The following is a 24,396-nucleotide window of genomic DNA, read 5'->3' on the forward strand; positions in this document are numbered from 1 at the left end:
TTGTTTCGGCGACCTCTAAATCCCTCTTATTTTAAGAATTTAACTTTATCTTTGTTTGATTGTCGAAATAATCGCAGTTCATTGTCGGCCACGATGGGGAAGGTCAACTGGGCACTGTACCGAGCTGTGATTTTTGGTAAGTTTGAAAAAGAAAAAAATTCTGTTTCAATGTAATTTTCAGCAAATATATTGTCGTTTATTTCTGGAATTGGCTACGGTTGGACCTCTCCCGTTCTTCCGAAGCTTAACAATAAAGATGACTTAGGTTCCAACCCTTTTGGATATGCTATAACACCTTTTGAAGAATCCTGGTTGACTTCCATCGTCAGTGCTGGAGCGGCAATTGGACCGTTTCTTGGAGCCCTCGTTGTGGACAGAATCGGACGGAAAAAGACACTGCTTTTGTTGGCGTTTCCAATTTCTGTCGCTCATCTAATTCTAGCCTTCTCCACCAATATAAATCTTTTTTATCTCAGTAGATTTATCCTGGGTTTAGCTTTCGGTTGTATCTACTCGATAGTTCCCATGTACGTGGGTGAAATCGCTGAAGACACCAACAGAGGAAGTTTGGGAACCTTCCTGAGCATGATGTGCACCATTGGGACCTTACTGAGTTTTCTAGTAGGTCCATACGTGTCCGTCCAGGTCCTCTGTCTTTTAGTTCTCGTCCCGACAGCTCTCTTCGTCTTAGCGTTCGGACTCGCAACTCCGGAGAGCCCGTACTATTTATTAATGGTCAACAAAGACGAAGAAGCAAAATCGGCCTTAACCAAGCTTCGGAGAAAATTCATTGACAAGGAACTCGAAGAAATGCGAAGAAACGTTGAACTTTCCAACGAAAACCAACTTTCGTTCGTCGAAGCCATCAAATCCAAGGCTATCAAAAGGGGACTTCTTATAGGTTCCGGTCTTATGTTCTTCCAACAGTTTTCTGGAATCACAGTTATCGTGTCGTACATGCAACCAATTTTCAATGCTGCTGGGTCTGAGATACCACCAGAGATACCTCCAATGGTCGTAGGGAGCTTGCAACTTCTTGCTAATTTAACCACGTCGCAACTCGTTGATCGATTAGGTCGTAAAGTCCTTCTGTTGACTTCTCTCATTGGAGGTGTTATTTCTCACACGCTTCTTGGTGTCTTCTTTTTTCTGAAGACTAACGGATTCGACGAAATTGCTTCACTTCTTTTTTGGTTACCAATTTGCTGTTTAATTTTTTACGTCGTGTTGTTTATGGCAGGGTTAGGCCCGGTAACGTGGGCGTTAATCGGCGAGTTGTTTCCTCCACATTTCCGCAACTACGCTGCCACTTTAACCACTTTTATCTGTTTATTTTTAGCTTTTGTCCTCACTCTCTTCTTCCCTAATTTATCAGAGTTGATCGGTATGGCATTTTCTTTTTGGTTGTTTGCAATTTCGTGTCTTTCTGGGATTTTCTTCGTGTGGAAGGTCGTTCCAGAAACCAAAGGCAAAAGTTTACACGACATCCAAGTAATTCTCGACTACTGAATAAATTAGCGTTAACAAACGGAATTGTGTTTTATTTCGCGTTTGTCAAAATGTCACAATTTGAAAACATGCACTTGGTCCAAATTATTAATAAAGGCAATAAAGACAGTTTAGTTATACTGACGACATGTCGAATTCAAGCTTTGGCGTATTACATTTACACGAAATTATCGGTGAATAAAAAAATGACACCAAAGGACGTGAAAATTATTATTGAAAAATTCCACGGGGATCCATCAAATTCGGATTTGGGTCTAACGTTGGAGGAGCTGATAGGCCAATTGGAAGAAGTAGATCAGGACGAGCTGTGGCGAGAAGTTCTAAAAGAAGTTCGTCTTTTGTATCATAATCATTAAATATAAATAAATCTAATTGTGCAACAAATGTGACAATGCTTGACTTCGAAATTACGTCAATTTGTCATGAGCGTCTTTGTTTTTTTAACAGTTAAATCTGATAAAGAGTAATACTCATTTGAGTTGGCGTAAGAACACTTTCCATTGTGTAGGAGGTAGGATATGTAATCAAAAGTTTTTTCTGGAGAGCTGTAAATAAACAAATACAAATGTAGGCACGTAAATCCATAATCAATATTCTGTATTTCGAAATGTTCGGTGCTTCATTTCTCCGAAACTGAAACAGATAAAAAAATGCGGTTTGCGTATTGTTTTTCACACACCTTTTCTGATTAGAATCGGGTATTCTAAGTCGGTCGATATCTCGCTTATTTGTGCAGCAAACTTAAGTTATTGGTGCTCATTTTACGCATAATTTTATGCAAAATCCAAAACAGTCCGAATTTTTAATATACATCTACAAATAACAGAATTAGAAGAAATTAAAGTTTCGGATAGTAAATTTTCAGTTTCGAGCCGTTTTAACGCTCCATAGCATCAAAACTAAGAAAGATAAAAAGATGCGATTTTCGGCATCGTTTTTCTCGCGCTTTTGTTGTTTAGAATCAGCTCTCAAATGTTTAAAATTCAATGGTCAATTTTTTTGAGAAAAAAATCTCAATGAAATAATGAAAATTGTTCATTTTTTGTATTTTTGACTGTCTCGCGCAAACTATTTGCCGCATAGATCTGAAGTTTGGCCAGTTGGTAGATCTCATGGTACTCTTCCGAATGATGCATAACTCAATCTTATCAGTTTGTTGGAGATGACCAAAAAGCGTTACAAATGACCGAAAAGACCCTCTGAAGACCTTATTGGTGTTCGTTTAAATAACCAAATTAGAAGCTATGGAAGTTTTGCGTTGTCAGCAGAAGAAAAAATTTTGAAGTTCCGGAATATTTAGTGCTCGATATCTCTGGCACTACGACAGATAGAAAGATGCGGTTTGTGCCTATATTTTTCTCGCACCTGTGTTGCTTAAAATCTTACATTTCAAAAAGTACAAAGTTAAAACATCGCCATTTATTTAAGTAATTTAACTTTGTAAAACAGTTCAACATTCAAATGCTACTAAACTTTCGCTCAGTTTCCAAGACTGAAATTAACTTAAGACATGTAAAAACAGAGGAATTCTTCTATTCTTCATTATCAAACAATGGAGTTAAAACTTGTCATCGTTCTTTGATTTTACTTTCCGCCCAACAGCCTCTGGATCTCCTGCAAACTTTTCCCTTTCGTCTCTGGTAAAACACTATAAATAAACACCATTCCTGCGCCACAAACTAGGGAAAACAACCAGAAAGAGTTCGCCATCCCCAACATCACAGACATCATCGGAAACACAAAAGTGATCCCAAATGCGCTTCCAGAACACGTGATATTCGTTAAGGTGGCCGCCACTGATCTAACATTTGAAGGAAAGAGCTCTCCCATGATAGCCCAAGGGACAGGTCCCAATCCTATGTTAAAACTTACAATATAACAAATAAGACTGGTGACTGGTAGCCAGGAAATCGCATCCACTGTAAAATTGTGGTTTTTGAGGTAGAAGTACAAGCCTAAAAGAGCTAGAGATAGACCAGATCCGATTACTGACGTGAGAAGCAGAAACCTTCTTCCTAATTTGTCGACAAGGAACGATGTGAGAACTGCAGCGAAAACTTGAATCACCCCAATGATGATGGTAGAGATTTCCGGAGCGAAACCACTTCCAGTGGCGTTAAAGATGTTTTGCATGTACGAAAGAACGACGTTGATACCAGCGAATTGTTGCAAGATAATTGTTCCTAGTGTTATCACCAAACCTTTCCGAAGAGGTCTCTGTTTGAAAATATCTGTAATCCCACTTTTATTTTTACTCTCTTCCAACACTGTTTTACTAATTTCCAGGTACTCTCTCTGGAGATCTTCAGGTGATTTGTTTCTGAGTTTCGCAAGACTCGCTTTCACTTCTTCGTCTTTATTCACTGACGCTAAAAAATAGGGACTCTCTGGAATAAGAAATGCAAAAAGTGGGAAGAAAATTAGAGACGGAAGTGCAGAGATAAGACAGAAATTACGGATGGTCACAAATGGACCAATGGAAAACGCAAAAAGAAGTCCTGAGCATATAAACAGACCAAGGAAGCATCCAAGAGTACCCCGATTGTGGTTTTCAGCGATCTCCGCAATGTAGATTGGTAACACAGTGAAAGAACTCGCGACTCCTGACCCGATCATCAATCGACAGATGTAGAGGACCAGTAATGTGTTAGCGTAGGCGCTACCAAGAAGCGCAATCATCATGACAAACGTAAACAGAAGAAGTGTTTTTTTACGACCCAACTTCTCAGAACAGTACCCGGCAAGAAGAGGACCAAAAATACCACCAAAATTTGGTAACCCAGCTATCCAACTTTCTTCAGAATGTGTTATCGCTCGTCCTAGCGGATTGTCTTCAATTACGGCAAGTTTAGGAAGGACTGGGGAGGTCCACCCCAAGACGATACCAGTAGTAAACCCATTTAAGTTTGCTGTTGAAATTAAAATAACCAGAAGGTAAACCACAATGGTACTTACCAACTGCTGCCGCGAATAAAAGAAAGAAATTTGTAGACTTGGATTCTGGCTTGAGAACGGCATGGTTTTGGGTTGTGGGTTTGTAAATTACTTCTTCAAGTGGTAAATTGTCTTGTTTGCCGTCCATAATAGAGCATAACACATTAACACAGTGTTAAGGAGGTAGTGTTTGTCAAAGGAAAAAATGTCATATTGATTTATGTTTTCTAGACAGACCATTGTTGTGTAACTCGAGTAAATAGAAGCGGCTTAAGAGATGCCTGAAGATTAGAATTGGTGACATTAAAAGAGGTTAAACAGTTTCAAAACGAACACGTAGATGACTTTTAGATTTTGGTGTGAAATCGAAAAATGTGAGTTTGCAAGAAGTGGAGAAAATGAAAAGTAAGTCGAAATATTATTTTCAAATATTTGAAATCTTTAAATAATTAATCAGAAAACGCTTTGATTTAGTTTTTATTTTATCTTCTTTAAATAATGTTTTTCTTTCTTTGTTTTTTGACTTCAAGCTTTTCTATTTTTTTTTTATTTTTGGTTTTTAGGGTTTCAACTATTTAGGTTTTGCAGATATTTTTATATTCTTTTTAGGATTGTTTAGGGCACTCTAGGATTCTTTTTTTAGAGTTTTCTAAAATATTCTGATTTATTTTACAATCTCAAGATTTTCTAGGAGTTAATTTTATAAAATAAAGCTTTTTTTATTTTTTGGAATATTTAGATGAAGATTTTTTAATATTCTTTGGAATCGTTGGATTTACTAAGGCAATTCCAAGATTGATAAAGATTATTCAAGTTCTTTAATTTTCTGTAAAAGTTTTGTGTAATTTTTAATTATTTAAAAATGTAATCAATAATAAAAATAATTTTTCAATATTCTAGTTGTTTTAATTCATTTTTAATTCTAATTATTCCATATTTTCATTCCGTAATAATGGTTTAAGATGCAACCATCAATACACTATATTCTTTAATTTACCTCTTCATTTACTCAAAAGTAAAAGATAAAAAAGTGAAAATAATAATGTCATCTGCGGTATAATTTCACACGCTTGAATGGCTTCAGAATCAATAAAAAAAAAGAAGTAATTCCACTAAAACCTACACACTTTAGAAGACTCTCACCAGTAACCCGGTAACGTTGTATTATTTGCTAAGCCAAATCTGCAGCAATAAAGCTAATCAGGTTTTTTATTACCTGTAATTTATTTAAACAAGAACACTGAAACAAGTAGCAACAACTGATTAAGAAATATCGCTCTCAAGCTACCATCAAGGCTGTATCTACCATGCGTATTTTGCGTGTAGAAATAAACCTCGCCGTGTACTTACCGGCCCTAATAAGTAAGTCCGAATTGTACGCTTATTTGTTTCATTTTTTTATTGAATAGGTACTTTATTGGCTTTTTCTACTGGACTGTGTTTCACCTGGCCGTCGTCAGTCCTACCTAAACTAATTGGTTCCTCGGACAATCCTCTAGGACGTACAATAACAGTCTTTGAGCAATCATGGATTAGTGGTTTTACAATTTTTGGCGCAATATTCGGTCCTCTGATTACTCTCTTTATAGACAGACATGGACGCAAAAAAGTGCTTCTGTATTTAAGTGTCCCGTTTATTGTGTCTCTACTCATGGTGGCCTTCTCCAAAACCATCCTCCTGTTCTTCATCGCTAGATTTATAATGGGCCTCTCTGCCGGTGGTACCTTCACGTCTCTCCCAATCTACTTGGCAGAAATCGCGGAAACTCACAACCGTGGCATTTTGACTTGCATGATGAGCGTGTTGATATCAATCGGAATCGTTTTCACGTACTCCGTTGGCCCTTTTGTAAGCATACAGAACTATTCTCTCCTTTCGTTAATCCCTCTTGTAATTTTTATTCCTTTGTGTTTATTCTTCTTACCAGAAAGTCCCCAGTTCTTTGCCTATATTAACGACCATCCTAACTTGAAGAAGAGTCTCGTTAAACTTAGACACAATAAAACTCCTCAAGCGATCGAAGCGGAGATGATAGAGATCATTAAAACTGTGGAGGAACTCCGGAGAAACCAAGGCGGTATCAAGGATTTGTTCAAACTCAAAGTTTTGCGACGCGCTCTATTCATTACCCTCGGACTTGTCGCCATGCAACAGTGTGCTGGTAGCAACGCCGTTCTTACATACATGCAACTGATTTTCGACGAAGCAAACACTAATTTAAGTTCGGAATTATCCGCGATTATTGTAGGAATAGTCCAAGTTATCGTCTTAGCGTTAACATCTTCGTTTGTTGATATTGTCGGTCGCAAAATTCTCTTCTTGATCTCAGCTGTTGGTTCAAGCTTATCCCTGATCGTTCTGGGAGCTTATTTCTTCCTCAAGAACCAGGAGTTTGACGTTGGGAGCCTTTCCTGGCTTCCTGTTAGCAGTCTGATTGTTTTTATTATAGTGTTTAATATTGGAATGGCGCCGCTTCCGTGGACTGTGATGGCGGAAATGTTTCCTTTAGATGTTAAAGCGACAGCTTCACTTCTTGCTGCGAGTACGTCCATGGCGATTGGATTTGTAATTTTATTTTGTTTTCCCTTATTGTCAACTTATGTAGGGATGGATGTGACCTTCGGGATTTTTGCAAGTGTGTGTTTAATTGATGCGGTCGGGATTTGGTGGTTTTTACCGGAAACGAAAGGGAGGACTTTGCAGGAGATTCAGGAGCTTCTGGGAGGTGGTAAATTAAACATGTAATTAATTTTTTATTAAATAAATTAAAAGTAAAAAAATGAATATTATTGAGGTGTTACCTTATATAAGATTTGTAGCACTGGAGATTCTTATCAAGTGTAAAAACTGACGTGTTGAGGATTGTCGCCTTCAAATAAAGACGGCTTAACTTAAGTCAACAATTTAGACAGAACTCTTTACACTTATCAAAGGTTTTTAAAGAAAGGAATCTTGTAAATTGGATTTTTAAATAAATATTGTGATGAGGATTTGTTCAAAAAGAGTGCAATGTGTCTAACTCATGCTTTCATTGTATAAAAAACCTTGTATGGAATACTTTTATGATAAAAAAATGCGACTATTGTAAACTATTAAGACTGCAAAAAGAAATTAAAAAAAAGGTAAATTTAATTCATTTGCATTGATTACATTTAGACCACTTCATTTTCTTTAACAATTCTTTGACCAATATTAACTAAAGCAAATGACGGCTCATTGTAAATCTCTGTATAAATTTCTTTACAATAAACAATTACAGAATTATTGTAATCGTCTAAACTTATTGTTCTTTTGTGCAGACGCTATCATAGCCATTGTGACTGATTGTGTCTTCCGTTTTCTATTCGCGGAGTGCTAGACAGTTATACATATTTGCTAAGCTAATAAGATAATAATTTTGCTAACAAATTCTTGCGGGTAATTTTGTGAAACAATTAAAGAAAAGAAAGTCTTCATGAAGATGCAGCTTGTAAAGAAAAACTTTCTTGTGTATTTATCCGCAGTCATTGGTAAGAACTTTTGTTAGTATTTCGCAAGTTATTGATTTTTCCCAGGCGATTTATTGGGATTTTCCGCCGGAATCGCCTTTTCCTGGACTTCCTCGATGTTGCCGAAGCTGAGCACCAACAGCCCTGAAAATCCTCTTGGTCGTCCGGCTACAGTTCTGGAGCAATCATGGATCGCTGGTTGTATTTCTCTCGGTGCAATTTTAGGCCCTCTGCTTTTCACTCCCATTATTGACAAACTCGGACGTAAAAAAGCACTTCTAATTTTAGGCATTCCATTCATTACATCGTTACTAATGTTGGCGTTCTCTAAAACCATCTTTGTCTTCTTTCTTGCTAGATTTATCCTCGGGCTCGGCACTGGTAGTGTCTTTACAGCCCTTCCAACTTACCTGGTGGAAATCGCAGAAGATTACAACCGCGGTGTGTTATTATGCATGATGAGTGTCTTCATAGCTTCAGGTATTTTATTTACTTACGCAATCGGTCCGGTTCTGAGCGTCCAAAACTTTTGTCTAGTCTCGTTGATTCCAGTAGTGGTCTTCGTTGTGTTGTTCTCACTTCTAGCTCCTGAGAGCCCTCAGTTTCTTGCTTCAATCAAAGATCACACTAACATGAAGAGAAGCATCGTCAGACTGAGACGACACAAAACCGTACAAGAAATCGAAGAGGAAATTTCTATTGTAAAAAAAACCGTGGAAGAACTTCGTACGAATCAAAACGGAATTCGGGACTTATTTCAAGTTCAAGAGTTGCGACGAGGGCTGGTAATCAGCTTAGGACTTATCACGATGCAACAACTTGCTGGAATCACAGCTGTCATTTCATACATGCAACCGATTTTTGAAGATGCCGGCTCCGGAATTAGTCCAGAACTCTCCGTGATAATTGTAGGAACAATCCAAGTGGTTATTACAATATTGACATCATCAGTTGTCGATATTTTGGGTCGCAAACTTCTTTTTGTAGTATCATCAATTTTTTGTTGTATATCTCTTGTCGTGCTAGGACTCTACTTCTTCTTGAAGAATCATAGTCTTGACACTGACCGGATTTCGTGGCTTCCGGTATCAAGTTTGATCCTTTATATTGTAGCGTTTAATATTGGCTTGGGACCTCTTCCTTGGACTCTGATGGCCGAGTTGTTTCCATCAACTGTTAAAGCCACAGCTTCAACTCTTACTGCAATTACTAGTATGACCGGTAATTTTATTATAATGTTGTGTTTTCCTTCATTGTCGACATTCTTTGGGTTGGATTTGACTTTCTGGTTTTTCGGGATGTCCTGTCTTGGAACAGCTGTTGTTGTTTGGTTGTGCGTACCGGAAACTAAGGGAAAGAGTCTGATAGAGATTCAGGAGCTCCTACGAGGGAATTGTAAATAAAATTAATTTATTTCTTTAATTTATACAATAAATGACCTGGTAAATTAATATTAACCGTGTTTCGTTTCCGCAAAGAGTCAGTGGTTCTGAAGCTAAAGGGATGTAACAATTTTGCAAAATGCAAAAATTCACGACTAAAACTATGCCGAATTTCTGATATCGATATTTCGCTTATTTTTTCGAATAAACTTAAGTTATTATATATCAGTGTACGCTGAATTTTGCGCAGATTCCAAATCTGAAATTTAAATTCAGATCCGACAACAAATAACTGAGGTATGGCCGATCAAAGTTTCGGAAAGTAGATTTTCATTTTTTCTCATTTTTCGTAATTTTTAAAGTTAAATATCTCGGAAACTATTTGAGATATTGAGATGCGGTTTGCGCCATTCTTTTTCTCGGCTCATTTTACGTTAGAAAATGTTCTCAAAAGCCTAAAATTCAATAATCGATTTTTCGAGAAAAAAAAATCCGACTCAATCGATAAAAATTTTTAAATTTTTTTAATATTGGTCATAACTCGTAAACTATTAGTCCGATTGATCTCAAATTAGGCCAGGAGATAGATTTCAAGCTCCTCTTTCGACTCATGTATAATTCAAAGCTTCTCAACCTCGTTTTAATTTTAAAAACATTGATTGAAAATCACCTTAAAATGACGTCTTCAAAACAGTTTTTGGCCAATGCCTCGTTCATTTATTAAGCAAACTCAACAAATCTGGACTCGTTTTACGCAGAATGTCACGCTGAATCCAAAAACATGAGCATTTTCAATTTTCGTCAACAAATAACTGAGTTATGGTCGTTTGAATTTTTGGGTTGTCGCCAGAGGGCCTAATTTTTGAAGGTTCAAAACAATTCGTGCTCGATATCTCGGAAACTATTTCAGATATTAAGATGCGGTTTGCGCCATCGTTTTTCTCGCGATTTTTTACACAAGAAAAAGTTCTTTCATTTTTCTACAGTCGAAATTTGCAAATTTTCGCAAAAATTCACGACTAAAACCATGCCAAATTTCTGATATCGATATTTCGCTTATTTTTTCGAGTAATCTTAAGTTATTATACATCAGTGTACGCAGAATTTTGCGCAGATTCCAAATCTGTGATTTAAATTCAGATCCGACAACAAATAACTGAGGTATGGCCGATCAAAGTTTCGGAAAGTAGATTTTAATTTTTTCTCATTTTTCGTAATTTTTAAAGTTAAATATCTCGGAAACTATTTGAGATATTGAGATGCGGTTTGCGCCATTCTTTTTCTCGGCTCATTTTACGTTAGAAAATGTTCTCAAAAGCCTAAAATTCAATAGTCGATTTTTCGAGAAAAAAAAATCCGACTCAATCGATAAAAATTTTTAATTTTTTTTAATATTGGTCATAACTCGTAAACTATTAGTCCAATTGATCTCAAATTTGGCCAGGAGATAGATTTCAAGCTCCTCTTTCGACTGATGTATAATTCAAAGCTATTCAACATCGTTTTAATTTTGAAAACATTGATTAAAAATCACCTTAAAATGACGTCTTCAAAACAGTTTTTGGCCAATGCCTCGTTCATTTATTAAGCAAACTCAACAAATCTGGACTCGTTTTACGCAGAATGTCACGCTGAATCCAAAAACATGAGCATTTTCAATTTTCGTCAACAAATAACTGAGTTATGGTCGTTTGAATTTTTGGGTTGTCGCCAGAGGGCCAAATTTTTGAAGGTTCAAAACAATTCGTGCTCGATATCTCGGAAACTATTTCAGATATTGAGATGCGGTTTGCGCCATCGTTTTTCTCGCGATTTTTTACATAAGAAAAAGTTCTTTCATTTTTCTACAGTCGAAATTTGCAAATTTTCGCAAAAATTCACGACTAAAACCATGCCAAATTTCTGATATCGATATTTCGCTTATTTTTTCGAGTAATCTTAAGTTATTATACATCAGTGTACGCAGAATTTTGCGCAGATTCCAAATCTGTGATTTAAATTCAGATCCGACAACAAATAACTGAGGTATGGCCGATCAAAGTTTCGGAAAGTAGATTTTCATTTTTTCTAATTTTTCGTAATTTTTAAAGTTAAATGTCTCGGAAACTATTTGAGATATTGAGATGCGGTTTGCGCCATTCTTTTTCTCGGCTCATTTTACGTTAGAAAATGTTCTCAAAAGCCGAAAATTCAATAGTCGATTTTTCGAGAAAAAAAAATCCGACTCAATCGATAAAAATTTTTAAATTTTTTTAATATTGGTCATAACTCGTAAACTATTAGTCCGATTGATCTCAAATTAGGCCAGGAGATAGATTTCGAGCTCCTCTTTCGACTGATGTATAAATCAAAGCTATTCAACGTCGTTTTAATTTTGAAAACATTGATTGAAAATCACCTTAAAATGACGTCTTCAAAACAGTTTTTGGCCAATGCCTCATTCATTTATTCAGCAAACTCAACAAATCTGGGCTCATTTTACGCAGAATGTCACGCTGAATCCAAAAACATAAGTATTTTCACTTGTCGTCAACAAATAACTGAGTTGTGGACGTTTGAATTTTTGGGTTGTCGCCAGAGGGCCTTGAAGGTTCAAAACAATTCGTGCTCGATATCTCGGAAACTATTTCAGATATTAAGATGCGGTTTGCGCCATCGTTTTTCTCGCGATTTTTTACATAAGAAAAAGTTTATAGATTTTTCAAAAGTCGAAATTTGCAAATTTTTGCAAAAATTCATGACTAAAACTATGCCAAACTTCTGATATCGACATCTCGCTTATTTTTTCGAATAAACTTGAGTTATTATACATCAGTGTTTGCAGAATTTTCCGTAGATACCAAATCTGGGTTTGTCTCAGTCGTCATCTAATACAACTGGCGACTCACTGTAAATCTCTGTATAAATTTCTTTAGATTAAATAATTACACAATTTTTAAACTCTTTTTGTTCTTTTGTGCGGACGCTATCACAGCCTTTGTGAATGATTGTCATTATCACCAGTTACACATTTGTTAATTTATTAAATACTTGAGAGTAATTTAGTACACCATTTAAAGAAACGAAATTCTGTCTTATCTAAGATGCTGCTTATACTGAAAAGCTTCGTTGTGTATTTGTATGCAGTCCTAGGTAAGAATCCTCGTTGATATTCCCCAACTTATTGATTTTTTTAGGTAATTTATTGGGATTTTCTGCCGGGAGCGCCTTTGCGTGGACTTCCCCCATGTTACCGAAGCTCAGTAGCAACACCACTGAAAATCCTCTGGGTCGTCCAGCTACAGTTCTAGAGCAATCATGGATCGCTGGTTTCACACCTCTTGGTGCGATTTTAGGCCCTCTACTTGTTACTCTCCTTCTTGATAAACTCGGACGTAAGAAAGGACTCTTAATTTTAAGTATCCCGTTTATTACATCGTTCCTTATGCTGGCGTTTTCAAAAACCGTCGATTTCTTCTTTCTCGCAAGATTTATTCTAGGGCTCGGCACAGGTAGTATCTTTACCGCTCTTCCAACTTACCTATCGGAAATCGCCGAAGACTTCAATCGTGGTGTCTTACTGTGCACGTTTTTTTAGGTTTAGGGGTTTTATTCACTTACGCCGTTGGTCCGGTTCTGAGCCTCCAAAACTTTTGTTTAGTCTCTTTGATTCCACCAGTGGTCTTCGTGGTGTTGTTCTCATTTCTAGCTCCGGAGAGTCCTCAGTTTCTTGCTTCCATCAATGATCATATAAACATGAAGAGAAGTATAGTCAGATTGCGACCGCACAAAGTCATGCAAGAAATTGAAGAAGAAATTTTTAAAGTAAGACAAACCGTAGAGGAACTCCGTACCAATAAAAGTGGAATCCGAGATTTGTTCCAAGTTCAAGGACTGCGACGAGGGCTGATAATCAGCTTAGGACTTATCACACTTCAGCAACTATCTGGAATTACAGCTGTTATTTCTTATATGCAGCCGATTTTTGAAGATGCGGGCGCCGGTATTAGTCCGGAAGTTTCTGTGATAGTTGTAGGAGCCATCCAAGTCTTGATCACAATACTTACTTCATCAGTTGTCGATATTTTAGGGCGAAGATTCCTCCTCATGTTGTCATCAATCTTTTGTTGTTTATCTCTTGTCGCACTAGGCTTTTACTTCTTTTTAAAAAATTATGGCGTTGAAGTTGACACGATTTCATGGCTTCCGGTAACAAGTTTGATACTTTATATTATAGCTTATAATGTTGGTATAGGACCAATTGCTTGGACCATGATGGCCGAGTTATTTCCAACATCTGTTAAAGCCACTGCTTCAACTCTTACAACGGTTACTTGTATGTCTGGTAGTTTTATTATACAGTTGGCATTTCCATCGGTATCGACATTCTTAGGGATGGATGTGACTTTCTGGTTTTTCGGGGTGTGCTGTCTTGGAACGGTTTTTGTTGTCTGGTTTTGGGTACCGGAAACTAAAGGAAAAAGTGTGCAGGAGATTCAAAAACTCCTAGGCGGGAGTATTAAGTAAACCAAATTTATTTATTTTTTTATTTCAACAATAAATTACTTATATGATAAACATTAACCGTGTTTTGTTTCTGCAAAGTACAATGATTCCGTTTTGTTTTTGCAATACTCACACGTGTGCGTATTTACTTAAAGTGGTGCAGTGTTAAAAATAATGCAGTCAGTATTAAGATAACGTTGTAAAATAATACACTAGCGGATTATTAGTTAGCATCCTAAGATAAAACTATGCAAACGAAATTGAACGTTTTTCTTTACAAATCAGCAACTGTTGGTGAGTCGTCATAATTTAATTATTTTTTTTATCCTTTTCGCTTGCAGCAAATCTCTTGGGTTTCACATGTGGCATAGCTTTATCATGGACCTCTCCAGTCCTTCCCAAACTAAACGGAACCATAGACCCCCCTTCTCTGGGGCAACCCATAACACCATCGGAAGAGTCCTGGATTGTAGCTCTTTTATCACTGGGTGCAATGGTCGGTCCTATTTTTGCAGGACCCATTGCCGATATTCTGGGGCGGAAAAAATCTCTAATAATATTTTCTTGTCCTATCTTAGGGTCATTCTTAATGATGGCACTCTCTGAAACAGTGATTCTTTTTTACATTGGGCGCCTCATGATGGGGGTTGGTGTAGGTGGAATTCTTATGGTTCTCCCACTTTACTTAGTTGAGATCTGTGAAGACCACAATCGCGGCACTTTAGGGTGCATGGTGGGCGTCTTCATGACCGATACTTTTTTCGTACGCTACTGGTCCTTGCTTCTGCGTTTCAAATTTTTGCTTAATTTGTGCGTCTCCTTTGCTTCTTTTCATGGTGTTATTTCCAAGATTTATTCCAGAGTCTCCTCACTACTTGGCGGCTGCTAATAAGCAGAATGAATTGATTAAGTGCTTGGTCAAGCTTAGAAAAAAAGCTCCCGAGGAAGTGGAGAAAGAAGCTTTTGCTCTAACGCACACAATTCAAGTGTTGAATCAAAGAAAAGGAGGTGTTTTCGAATTGTTCTTAAAAAAAAGTCCTCGGAGGGCTCTTTTAATTTCGCTTTCCTTGTTAACTCTTCAACAGTTCTCAGGGATCAACGCAGTGCTCGCCTATATGCAGCCAATTTTCCATTCCACTGGCTCAGCGCTCTCTCCAGAGCTCTCAGCAGTGCTCATCGGCACAATCCAAGTCTTTACGACAATAGCAGCTGCAGGTCTTGCGGATAAAGTCGGGCGAAAGGTTCTTCTTCTGATCTCAATGGTTGGCTCAGCCATGTCTTTGATACTTCTTGGTGGATACTTTTTTCTTCTAGAGAAGCAAGTCTACGTACAAACTGGTTCTTGGTTGCCAGTTCTCAGTTTAGTCTTTTTTGTTGTCGTTTTTAATTTGGGTTTGGCAATTGTACCCTGGGCCATGACAGCGGAATTATTTCCCAATAATGTTAAGTCGATTGCGCTGAGTTTGACGACAATTTTTTCGTTTGCTGGGGCTTTTATTGTGACTCTTTCTTTTCCTCAGTTGGTGAAAGCGCTCGGAATGGCGCAGTCTTTCTGGGTTTTCGCTGCAATTTGCGTTTTGGGGAGTGTCTTTGTATTTTTTAAAGTGCCGGAAACTAAAGGGAGGAGTTTGCAGGAAATCCAGTTGTTGCTGGAGCACTGAAATTAATAAAACTCTTGTAAAATCTGTTCATTTATTTATTCAACGAGATTCAAATGTGGCGCTTTTGAGGTGACAGCTTGGCGCAAATGACAGCTAGTAGAGGGCGCCACTAGTTCTAACCGAAATATTTGAAATTTTTGTTGACACTTTTAATTTACACGCGTTCTGAAACTCCTATGTTCACAATTTTTACTTCCTGATTGTGTTCTTTAACTTCCTGTTCCAATAACTTTGAATGTTCCTTTCGAAATCAATTGCCAAACCAATCAATCTAGTCGTCATGCAACGACAACAAACAATCGAAAATGTCAGATTTTGACATTTGTGATAATTCTGTGTGACCATATTCCGTTTTTAGTTTTAGTTTTAGTTTGATTTATAGTGAAAATGGAAGATAATTCACCGGCAATTGACCCGGTAAGTGTTTTTAAAAATAGCAACAAAGTACGTGTCTCTAAATTTAGAACTTCCAGCAGGTTCCAGCCCCTGAAGATCACAGTAGCAGTAGCAGTTTAACTTTGTCGATCACACCTCCGTTATCGGAGCCCCATAAAGATGAAACTAGCACCATTTCCGAGCATTTTTCGAGTATTGAGAATGACAGGTCAATGCAAGAAGTTGAGGTGAACTTGCCAGGGAATTTTTCTTTGTTGCTGCAAAATCTTCCATTAGAAGACGAGAGGATATCACAGGAGCCGAAACCTCCGTCCCTTCATTCTAGTTTTAACGGCAGCAGTATTATTAGTTTGAATGGCTTAGAGAAGTTTAATGGTGTGAACATGGAGAGTAGGAACAATGCAAGGAGTATTTTAGAAGAGATTCTTAATGATTCACAGTTCAAATCTGAGGAAGAGAGTCTAGATATTTTCGCAAATATAGATTTAGATGATAAGCTCCTAAACAGTTATAATTATGAAAAAAGTGCAAATTTTAACTTAGGTAAGAACGACAGTTTGAACGACGAGATCTCGAAACGAGTGCGCGATTTCGAGGAGCTTATTGCGTTGAAAGACACTACGATAGCCGCTCTAACCACTGAGTTGGATTCATTTCGGGAACTTGTGAGTAACACATCAAGTACCAGCTTGGGGACAAGCACAACCGAGTACAAACAGTTCCAAGAGGAGTGCCACAATAAGGTAAATAAATCTCCTTCAAAAACCAAACTAATTCCACTTCCAGTTAGTAGAATATCACAACGCGTTGGTTCATAAAGACGACCAGATAGAGAAACTCACGACGTCTCTCCAGCAGTCAATTTTAGCACGAGAAGAAATGAAACAACACTTTAAAAACGAAATCGGGCAGCTCCAAGAACAACTGGAGGAAACGTCGAATTTGCTCAAAGAACACAAATGTGTGAAGACTGATTTTGGTTTTGAAGAGTCTTGCTCAAAATTTGAAGCTGTCTTGGAGCCTTCACAAGTTAATTTATTCACTGAAGTTAAAGCGGCTTTTATTGACCGTTTTGATCAACGAAAAAAAGAGTTGGAAGACGAAATGAGCGACTTGAAGGTGAACATCACAAAAAGATTGTTCGTTTTTATCGTTTTTTTTTTGTAGAGTGAGTTTAATCGGTTAAAACTCGAACAAGAGGCCGAAATTTCAAGATTGAGGACTCTTTTAGAAGGTTCTAACGATGTTATACAACTAAAACAAGAACTGGACACCAAACACTCAAACGAAATGGAGGAATTGAGAACGTACTTTGAGAAGAAGTGCGCGGATTTGGAGAAAAAGTATGCAAACAAACTGTCGCAACTTTCCTTGAATTATTTTTCCAGTTACTCTGAGGAAGTCTTCAGTCAACAAAGCCGCAAACTCTCCATTTCAAGCTCTTGTTCCGACACCGAATTATCTTCAGATTTTCCCTTCATACAGCCCGGTCCTGGTGGCGACGTCAAAATCGATTATAGTAAAAAAGACATCGCGAAGCTCCACCAAACTTTAAGTCAGATTCTTTCTATTTTCGACAACGTTAACATAAGCGAGCTTACCGATGACGACTTTGAGCGCCTCAAGAGTGAAATCAATAAAATCGAACTTAAAAGTGTGCTCAAGTATGACTTGGCGCTCATCAAAAATGAGCTCCAGAACAAATATCACGCGGAACTCGAGATTTTGAGGGAGGATTTCGATAACAGGGTCGATGTTATTAACGTGGAGCACGAAGAGAAGTTGAGGAGCTTAGAAAGGAAGTATTTGGAGGAAATCGATGACTTGAATACGCAGCTTCGGGGGAGAATCTCCACCACGGCACAACAGGAAGTTGTAAGTTATCTGTGCTAACGGAGTTTGCAGAGATGGAAATTGGGACCTCATTACCTTATCTAGATTGTACCAATTTCTCTCTCTGTAAACAAATCTCATATTTTGTGTGTTGTCTTTGTGTACTAATCCGTCTTTAACTACCTGCATGACTAAAGGCGAACTCTGGCGAGTTCGAAATTGACGAAGTGGTGCAAAGCTATGAGCGACGTTTACAAGAACAAGTCACTCTAGCTAAAATCGACATCATCGCTGCACTTGAAAGTCAAATCCAGGTAAATGTCGGTGGTGGTGTTGCTCGTTTTTTATTCGATTTATTGTCTTAATTGTAATTCCAGCGGCTTGTTGCAAGTGACACGGTTGATGACGACTGGCCTGAAGAACTCCTCCAGTTAAAAGCGCGTTTTGCCGAGAAATACCAACAGGAGCTCATTCGTTTGGATGAACAACACTCGGAAGAAATCGCTCGTTTGAAGGAAGAACACGTGAAGACTCTGAACGGGGCTTTGGAACGAGCCCGCCGACGTAGCTTAAGAGATGCCGACAGCTTAAGTAAAGGAGAACTGGAGTTGCTCAAAGAACGAGACGCTTTAAAGAGACAGAGTTTGTCGCTGAGAAACTTACTCGGGGAACTTATCAAATATTTCACTCAGTGTGAAGACGAGCTTAACAACACTTTAGTGGAAGAATTAGTGACTAAAAACTTTACTCAGATCGAGAAAGAGTTGGAGTCACCACGAGACAGTTTAGGTAACGTGAAGCGAGTCCACTTAACTCCGAATTTCAACGATCTCATCAATTTGATCGACAATTCTTCTGAAAACGATCTCGATTCGATCGATCTGAAGAGCGAACTCGGCTCGTGCTTGGAAAAGCTCAAATCTGACGCCAACGCCATTCTGACTCTCAGCACAAACTTCAGTAACGAAAAACCGAACGTTCCCAACAAACGAAATTCTTTGGAGAAAGAAATGACTTCGTTGACTAGAAAACTGATTAATGAGACTCAAATTAAGAACAACTTAGCCGAGCAGTTGAGCGAGGCGAAGAGCATAGTGCAATCACTAGAAGCCGACAGAGGCGCTCTCGAAAAACAACTCGAAGAACTGTTAGACCGCCAGAAGGTCCTAGAGCGCGATCTGTTGGACGCTAGAGAGAAAATCGCCGAACTCATCGAAAACGGACACACGGAAATTGTTTCAGAGGGTTATGGCGAAAATGGGGAGAGAGCCGTTCGAGGTCTAGGTGAGTTCTATCTGTTTTATTACTGGGGAAGTCATTTCTTTTTGTAGCTGAAGCAGTGGCAAATTTAGCTCTCCTACAGGAAAAAATGAGGAGTTTTAGTGAAAATTGGGGGAGTTTGGACCCGGATCTCGTTCGTTTGATCGAGGATTTGGCCAGAGTTGGGGACAAAATTGTCGAGGAAGCCAAGCGGGAGAAGGACGATCTCACGCAACAGGTTTGTGGTCAGAGTTCCATTAGAGTCCAGAAAAAAATGAAGACGGTTCAAATCCGGTTTTTATATTCATGGGGCTTCGTTGCTTTGCATTTTATTCACTTTTAGCTTTCATTTCGTCCATTTGTGACGTTGCTTTTATTTTTTGCGGTATTTAAAAGCACAAGAAATTGATGAAAAATCATTAGGTAATTAATGGCCCGCATATCATTATTCAAACAGATTATTTATTATTATTACTTAACAAATATGCATTATTTTCATACTTTTATAATTTCTTCCTGTTTTGTAAAAACTAATTACCAAAAAAACAAAATCAATTTCCCAGAAACTGTTTACTGTTTGGCCCGAACTTTATTTGCTTAGGATAATCTGTTATCTACGTCTTACCGATAAAACAAGACATTTTTCTGATGCTTTTTCATATTCACTATTGATATTCATTTGTTTGTTGCTTCTGTATTTTCAAAGATGGTAAGACTCTTGTTATTCTTCGCCAACTTTCCACATTTTTTGCCCTAACGAATAGTCGTTTTTGTCGCAAAATATGGGAAGTTTGCGTTTTTTCTTCTCCGACTTGTTCTTGTATTTCTGGAGCGTCGCTAGTAATTGGCGTGTTTTGCTCAGATCGACGCCGCCGACAAGAAATACAAAGTAACTTGTCGATTTTTGGAGGACCAAGCCGCCGAGCGCGAACAAGAACGTGATGAAGTGCACAAGGAAATAACTTTGTTAAAAGACCAATTGAAGGACAGAGACAAGGATAAGGTCAACTACGAACGCATAGCTAATGAGGTTTGTCACATTGTAAAGCTTTAGCACCATTTTTAACTAACAAGCATGGGAAGGGCGCAAATTAACATCACCTGTAGTTTGAAGATTTGTAGCTGTAGTCACAAACTAGGGATTTTTTTGAAATTTCCTCCTCCCAAAGTGAGACAGACGGTGTTTATTTTAGTCGCGAGTTATTCCCGTCTTTACCTCCAATTCGATGTTTGGCAACATCTTCAGTTTCGTGTTTGTCGAAATGTGCGTCTCGCAACGAAAATAAATCAGAAAATTTTCTTCCAGGTTGAACATCTGGAACAGCAGATGCGCGATATGTCCAGATTAATTGAGCAAACTGAGAGACGTTGTAAAGAAGTGGAGGAAGAACGCAAAGAAGCGGTGGATAAGATCTTCGAACTCCGCGATATAATTCGGGATTTAGAGGAGCAAGTTAAGACGAAAACGACAGCTGAGGAAGAACTACGCGATATCGTTAACACGCTCGAAGTTATTGTGAGACACCAAAACAACGACGAGCCGTCACGCGACGTTTCGGATGTGGAGCGACTCCATCAGTACGTCAGGAACCTCGAGAGCGAAGTACAGAATTTGAGATTGAGCAGCGAAATCGCAGGAAGTGAAGGAGCGCTACAACAGATCAAAAATCACGTAAATTTGTCTAATTCCATCGATAAAATTTCTGATTTTTTTTCTTGTTGCAGTTGTGTGATTTTGAGACGACGCTGGATAAGCGAACTAAAGACTTGGAAGGCTTACATTCGACAGTTTCCACGACTTGCAGCTCGCCAAGTGAAGACATGTCCATCCGTGATGTTGTTCATCAAGATAGTTCACTGTACGGCGAGTGTGAAGTGCCTCTCCAACAATTGGCGCGACTAAAAGAAAAGTTAATGAGACACTCGAGAGCTGAAGATACAGCAGTGAAGAGAATTCGGGATTTGGAACTCCAAATTTTAGGTCTCAAGAATGATCTAGAGGTAAGAAACAATGGTGAAGTTGATTTAGTTTAATTCCCAACTGTTTAGGAGTCGCAGAATGAACGCGAGATTTTGAAGAAACAAATTTCTGATCACCTCGTTTTGATTTCAAACTTGCAAATTCGGTTGGATGAGCAAAGAATTCGCGCTGAACACATCGAGAAACAGACCAACACTTCTTTGGAGGTGCAAAATTACGATCTTAAGAGCACCATTGGCGCTCTTGAGGAGAAAATCAGTAAACGAGATAAGACGATAGCGCAACTTAAAGTGAATATTGAAGAAACGAAACAGAGACTGGAAGAACGCGAACGAGAGATTGCCGCTAATAAGGAGGACGAGCTTGTGGTTCAGATGCAAGAACAACTCGAATTTTTGCGCTCTGAAAACATGAAACTCAAATCGAAAGTTGATCAAGAGGCGCTTTTACCGAATTTAGTTGAAAATATAATTTCCGAGAAGAACAACGACATTGAGAAACTCAAACTTCAATTGTCTGAAACGGAGAGCCATTTGGAGTTGTTCACTTCACTTAATTTGGATAAAAAGGAAGTCGAGTCTCTGAATAAGTTGCGGTTGTCGGGAATATCTTTCCACGATATTATTGATTTAGAAAACTTGGAGAGAGAACGACGAGAAAAAGTTTCTACAGAAAGCCTACAGATTTCACCGATTGTAAGATCGAAACGAAATGACAAAACAATGTTCATCGACAGTGAGCCTGAGATTTCCACTATCGAAAAAGTTGGTACTTCCCACCAATTTTTCTCCTTACAAGTTCCCACCACCAAAGCAAATTCCACGGAGAAGCACGTCCGATTTGAAGACGAAGTCGACGCGGCCAAAATCACAGATCTACAGAAAATTATCACAGAGAAAAATGAACTTATTCAAGATTATGAAAACCGACTTGAGCGCCTAAAAGAGCTGCAAGTTAAAATCGAACAACTACAAGTAAATTTGGAAGAAACTGAAACTAGTTTGAAGAAAGCCACCGATTCGTTCCAAGAGGAGCAGAAAATTAGTGAAGAACGCCTCAAAGATGTTCGTCTAGAGTTGGCGGCTCAGCGTTGCGAGTTAACTGAAAGAGAAGACGAGTTGAAAGAGTGTCGCGAAGAACTGGATCAAGAAAGAAACCGCGTTTTGGAGAGAGAAAATGAGTTGAAATCCTTACACAAACTCATTACCGATCTGAAGAACGAACTCAGGATTAAAGACAGTGAATTGAAGAGTCATGAAGAAACTCTGAAGATTCAAAATGAAGAACTGAAGAAGCTTCAAGACGAAATGGATGCTCACAATGAGAGTACGAATCAAGCTGTTAAGAACAAAGAAGCTGAAATTGCGAAGTTGAAGAGACAACACGAAGATGTTAGTAAAGAGTTAGTTCACGTCCAGAATCTTCTGATTGAAAAAGAAAAGGTCATTCGCCAAATGGAGACGGATAGTAAGAGCCTCCATGTTAATTTAGAGACGATTCAAAATAAGTTGCAAGAAACTGGTAACGTCATCGATTTAGGAAGACGGTTGAGGGAGGAACAGAAGAAGAATTCCGATCTGTACGAAGAACTTCACATTTTAAAAGCGCAACTGTTGGGAGCCGATAAAAAATCAATTGAAGATATAGCCGGTCAAGTTCAGAGAGAATTGGATTATTCCGCGTATTTGGACGCAACTCTCATTAATGCAGTCAGTGATGGTTCGCTCGATGGTGAAGACATAGACGCTCTGAAAGTTGCTATAAGGAAACAGAAGTCAATCAACAGACAGTTGGTCAAAAACAAAGAATTAATCGAGAAGAAGTTTGATGACTTGGAACGAAAATACGAGAACTTGAGACAACATCGCGAAACGGAGCAGTACGATGACGCAATGTTAATCTCAGAACTGAGAAAGCGGCTGGACAGCAGTGAACAGAAACTGGTCAAAGTGTTGAGTTCTCAAAACCGAGAGGGTTCTTTGGGGCAAAAATTAACAGATCTACACTCGACGTCAAGTTCTTTGCCCGAGCTCCACCACGAGTACAAAGGAGTTAGTAAAATGATAAATAATCTAGAAGACGAGAACAGCGAATTAAAACGAGAGGTTCGTCGACTCAACGAAAAGAACAACGATGAGCGGGCAACAACTCTTCAAGAGTTCACCAAACTCGAAGCGAAGTTATTGGAGGCGACGTGCAACGAACACTCTCTGAAACAAACCGTGGATAAAATTACCACAGAATTAGACGCGGCGAAGAAGGAATTGTCGAAAAACAAACGAATAATAGAGGAAATGGAGCAGGATCGTAAGAAAATCAAGCACTTGGAACAGAAGACCAAAATGTCTGATGGAGTCTCGGAGGAACTTCTAACGAAAATAGCTGAATTGAATGAAGTGGTGAAAAACGACAGGGAAATGATGGGGGTGATTGAGCGACTTCGGTACGAAAATTCCGCCCTCCAAGAACGCATCGGAGTTTTAGAAGATCGCAAAAATCTCCCATTTGATGATCCAGTGTCGAGGGCCAACTACCTCTTCGCGAAATACTTGCGATCCGAAAGCTACCGAAAGGCTTTAGCCTGGCAGAAGCTCTACTTAATCTCCATTTTAGAAACATATCAAAAAGTCCCGTTCAACTTTGAGCCTAAGAAAAAACAACGAAAACCCCCACAGAATCGCTTTAAGTAAGTCCAAAAAGTGTCCACTCAACGAATCCGATTCATTCTTCTTTTTTCTTCAGATGCGTTGCTGTGATGGTCGTGTCACTTTGCCGGATGAAGTTTTTAGTCCGACGCTGGCACTCGGGGAAACGAATAACTGAGCAACGTGCAGCCATGAATCAACAGGTTCAATTCCAAGTTGGTCAACCAGTTTCTAGTCAGAACTTCGCATCGAATATAAATAAAGAATCGAAAAGTGCCTTAAACCAAGCAAAAACCGATCTGCCATGGTTCGGATCATCGCCGCCGTCCAAAGAATCGCCAGTTTTTCGAATTTTCTCCTCGGTACCCAAACCCAGTTCTTCGAAAAGTAACGAAGCTTCGGCGAGGAGAAGATTGGAACCTTCCGAGTTTCAGAAACAAAGAGATGTGGTGAGACCGGAAAACAGGTATGTAACACCGTCTTGCAGAATTTCGGCTGAGTGATGGGAGTTTTAGGTTACCACTAAACGAAGCGTTGAAGTCTTTCAATTCCACGTTGTCTAGTCCCAGCATTTTGAGCAAATATATTGATAGGTACAATTTGATTCAGGACAAGTACGGTTTGGATGCAAACTAAAGGGTTGTATTTTACACTCCGGATTCTAGTCTTTTTGTGAATGATAAAAGTGTGCCTTGTCTCAAGTGAGAAAGTGTCCTACATTTTAGATAAGTTTTAATTTCGTGACTTTTGTAACTTGTTTTTATGCACTATTAAACGATTTTAAAAACGTGGTGTTAATTAAAGTCACCCTCATCCCTTCC

At 38.5% G+C, this 24,396-nt stretch overlaps 5 protein-coding genes and 2 pseudogenes across 8 annotated transcripts; 6 read left to right on the plus strand and 1 right to left on the minus strand.

The window, feature by feature from the left end:
* The first annotated feature begins 4 nt into the window (after positions 1 to 4).
* Positions 5 to 1,509, plus strand: LOC148171589 (facilitated trehalose transporter Tret1-like). The gene is made up of 2 exons (XM_088042030.1): positions 5 to 136; positions 182 to 1,509. Exons 1-2 carry the CDS (start codon positions 94 to 96, stop codon positions 1,507 to 1,509), a joined length of 1,371 nt encoding a protein of 456 aa, XP_087898156.1. The 5' UTR covers positions 5 to 93.
* A 1,584-nt stretch (positions 1,510 to 3,093) lies between these two features.
* Positions 3,094 to 4,747, minus strand: LOC148171590 (facilitated trehalose transporter Tret1-like). The gene is made up of 3 exons (XM_088042333.1): positions 4,681 to 4,747; positions 4,465 to 4,575; positions 3,094 to 4,418 (listed from the first exon to the last, which is right to left on the minus strand). The coding sequence occupies exons 1-3, from the start codon at positions 4,745 to 4,747 to the stop codon at positions 3,094 to 3,096; spliced, it is 1,503 nt and encodes a 500-aa protein (XP_087898459.1).
* Positions 4,748 to 5,485: 738 nt separating this feature from the next.
* LOC148171591 (trehalose transporter 1-like protein) lies at positions 5,486 to 7,590 on the plus strand. The gene is made up of 7 exons (XM_088042334.1): positions 5,486 to 5,497; positions 5,576 to 5,647; positions 5,697 to 5,805; positions 5,853 to 7,185; positions 7,264 to 7,282; positions 7,353 to 7,377; positions 7,433 to 7,590. Exons 1-7 carry the CDS (start codon positions 5,486 to 5,488, stop codon positions 7,588 to 7,590), a joined length of 1,728 nt encoding a protein of 575 aa, XP_087898460.1.
* On the plus strand, positions 7,274 to 9,383 carry LOC148171592 (facilitated trehalose transporter Tret1-like). The gene is made up of 2 exons (XM_088042029.1): positions 7,274 to 7,953; positions 7,999 to 9,383. Exons 1-2 carry the CDS (start codon positions 7,899 to 7,901, stop codon positions 9,333 to 9,335), a joined length of 1,392 nt encoding a protein of 463 aa, XP_087898155.1. The 5' UTR covers positions 7,274 to 7,898; the 3' UTR covers positions 9,336 to 9,383.
* A 3,014-nt stretch (positions 9,384 to 12,397) lies between these two features.
* Positions 12,398 to 13,820, plus strand: LOC148171593 (facilitated trehalose transporter Tret1-like; annotated as a pseudogene).
* Positions 13,821 to 14,047: 227 nt separating this feature from the next.
* LOC148171594 (facilitated trehalose transporter Tret1-like) lies at positions 14,048 to 15,460 on the plus strand (annotated as a pseudogene).
* A 107-nt stretch (positions 15,461 to 15,567) lies between these two features.
* On the plus strand, positions 15,568 to 24,362 carry LOC148171595 (uncharacterized). Of its 4 annotated transcripts, none has more exons than XM_088042002.1 (14): positions 15,568 to 15,877; positions 15,934 to 16,599; positions 16,643 to 16,975; positions 17,024 to 17,199; positions 17,245 to 17,731; positions 17,887 to 18,003; positions 18,067 to 18,973; positions 19,021 to 19,187; positions 19,812 to 19,979; positions 20,256 to 20,621; positions 20,675 to 20,950; positions 20,999 to 23,616; positions 23,673 to 24,041; positions 24,091 to 24,362. In XM_088042002.1, the coding sequence occupies exons 1-14, from the start codon at positions 15,848 to 15,850 to the stop codon at positions 24,209 to 24,211; spliced, it is 6,801 nt and encodes a 2,266-aa protein (XP_087898128.1). In that variant the 5' UTR covers positions 15,568 to 15,847; the 3' UTR covers positions 24,212 to 24,362. The 4 variants fall into 4 exon arrangements, with proteins under 4 accessions (XP_087898128.1, XP_087898129.1, XP_087898132.1 ...); XM_088042003.1 differs by having other exon boundaries at positions 15,937 to 16,599; XM_088042006.1 differs by lacking the exon at positions 19,812 to 19,979.
* Positions 24,363 to 24,396: the final 34 nt, after the last annotated feature.

The sequence above is a fragment of the Gnatocerus cornutus genome, chromosome 7 (genome assembly GCF_029298725.1).
Source record: "Gnatocerus cornutus isolate USDA-ARS CGAHR chromosome 7, icGnaCorn1.1, whole genome shotgun sequence".
NCBI lineage: Eukaryota > Metazoa > Arthropoda > Insecta > Coleoptera > Tenebrionidae > Gnatocerus > Gnatocerus cornutus.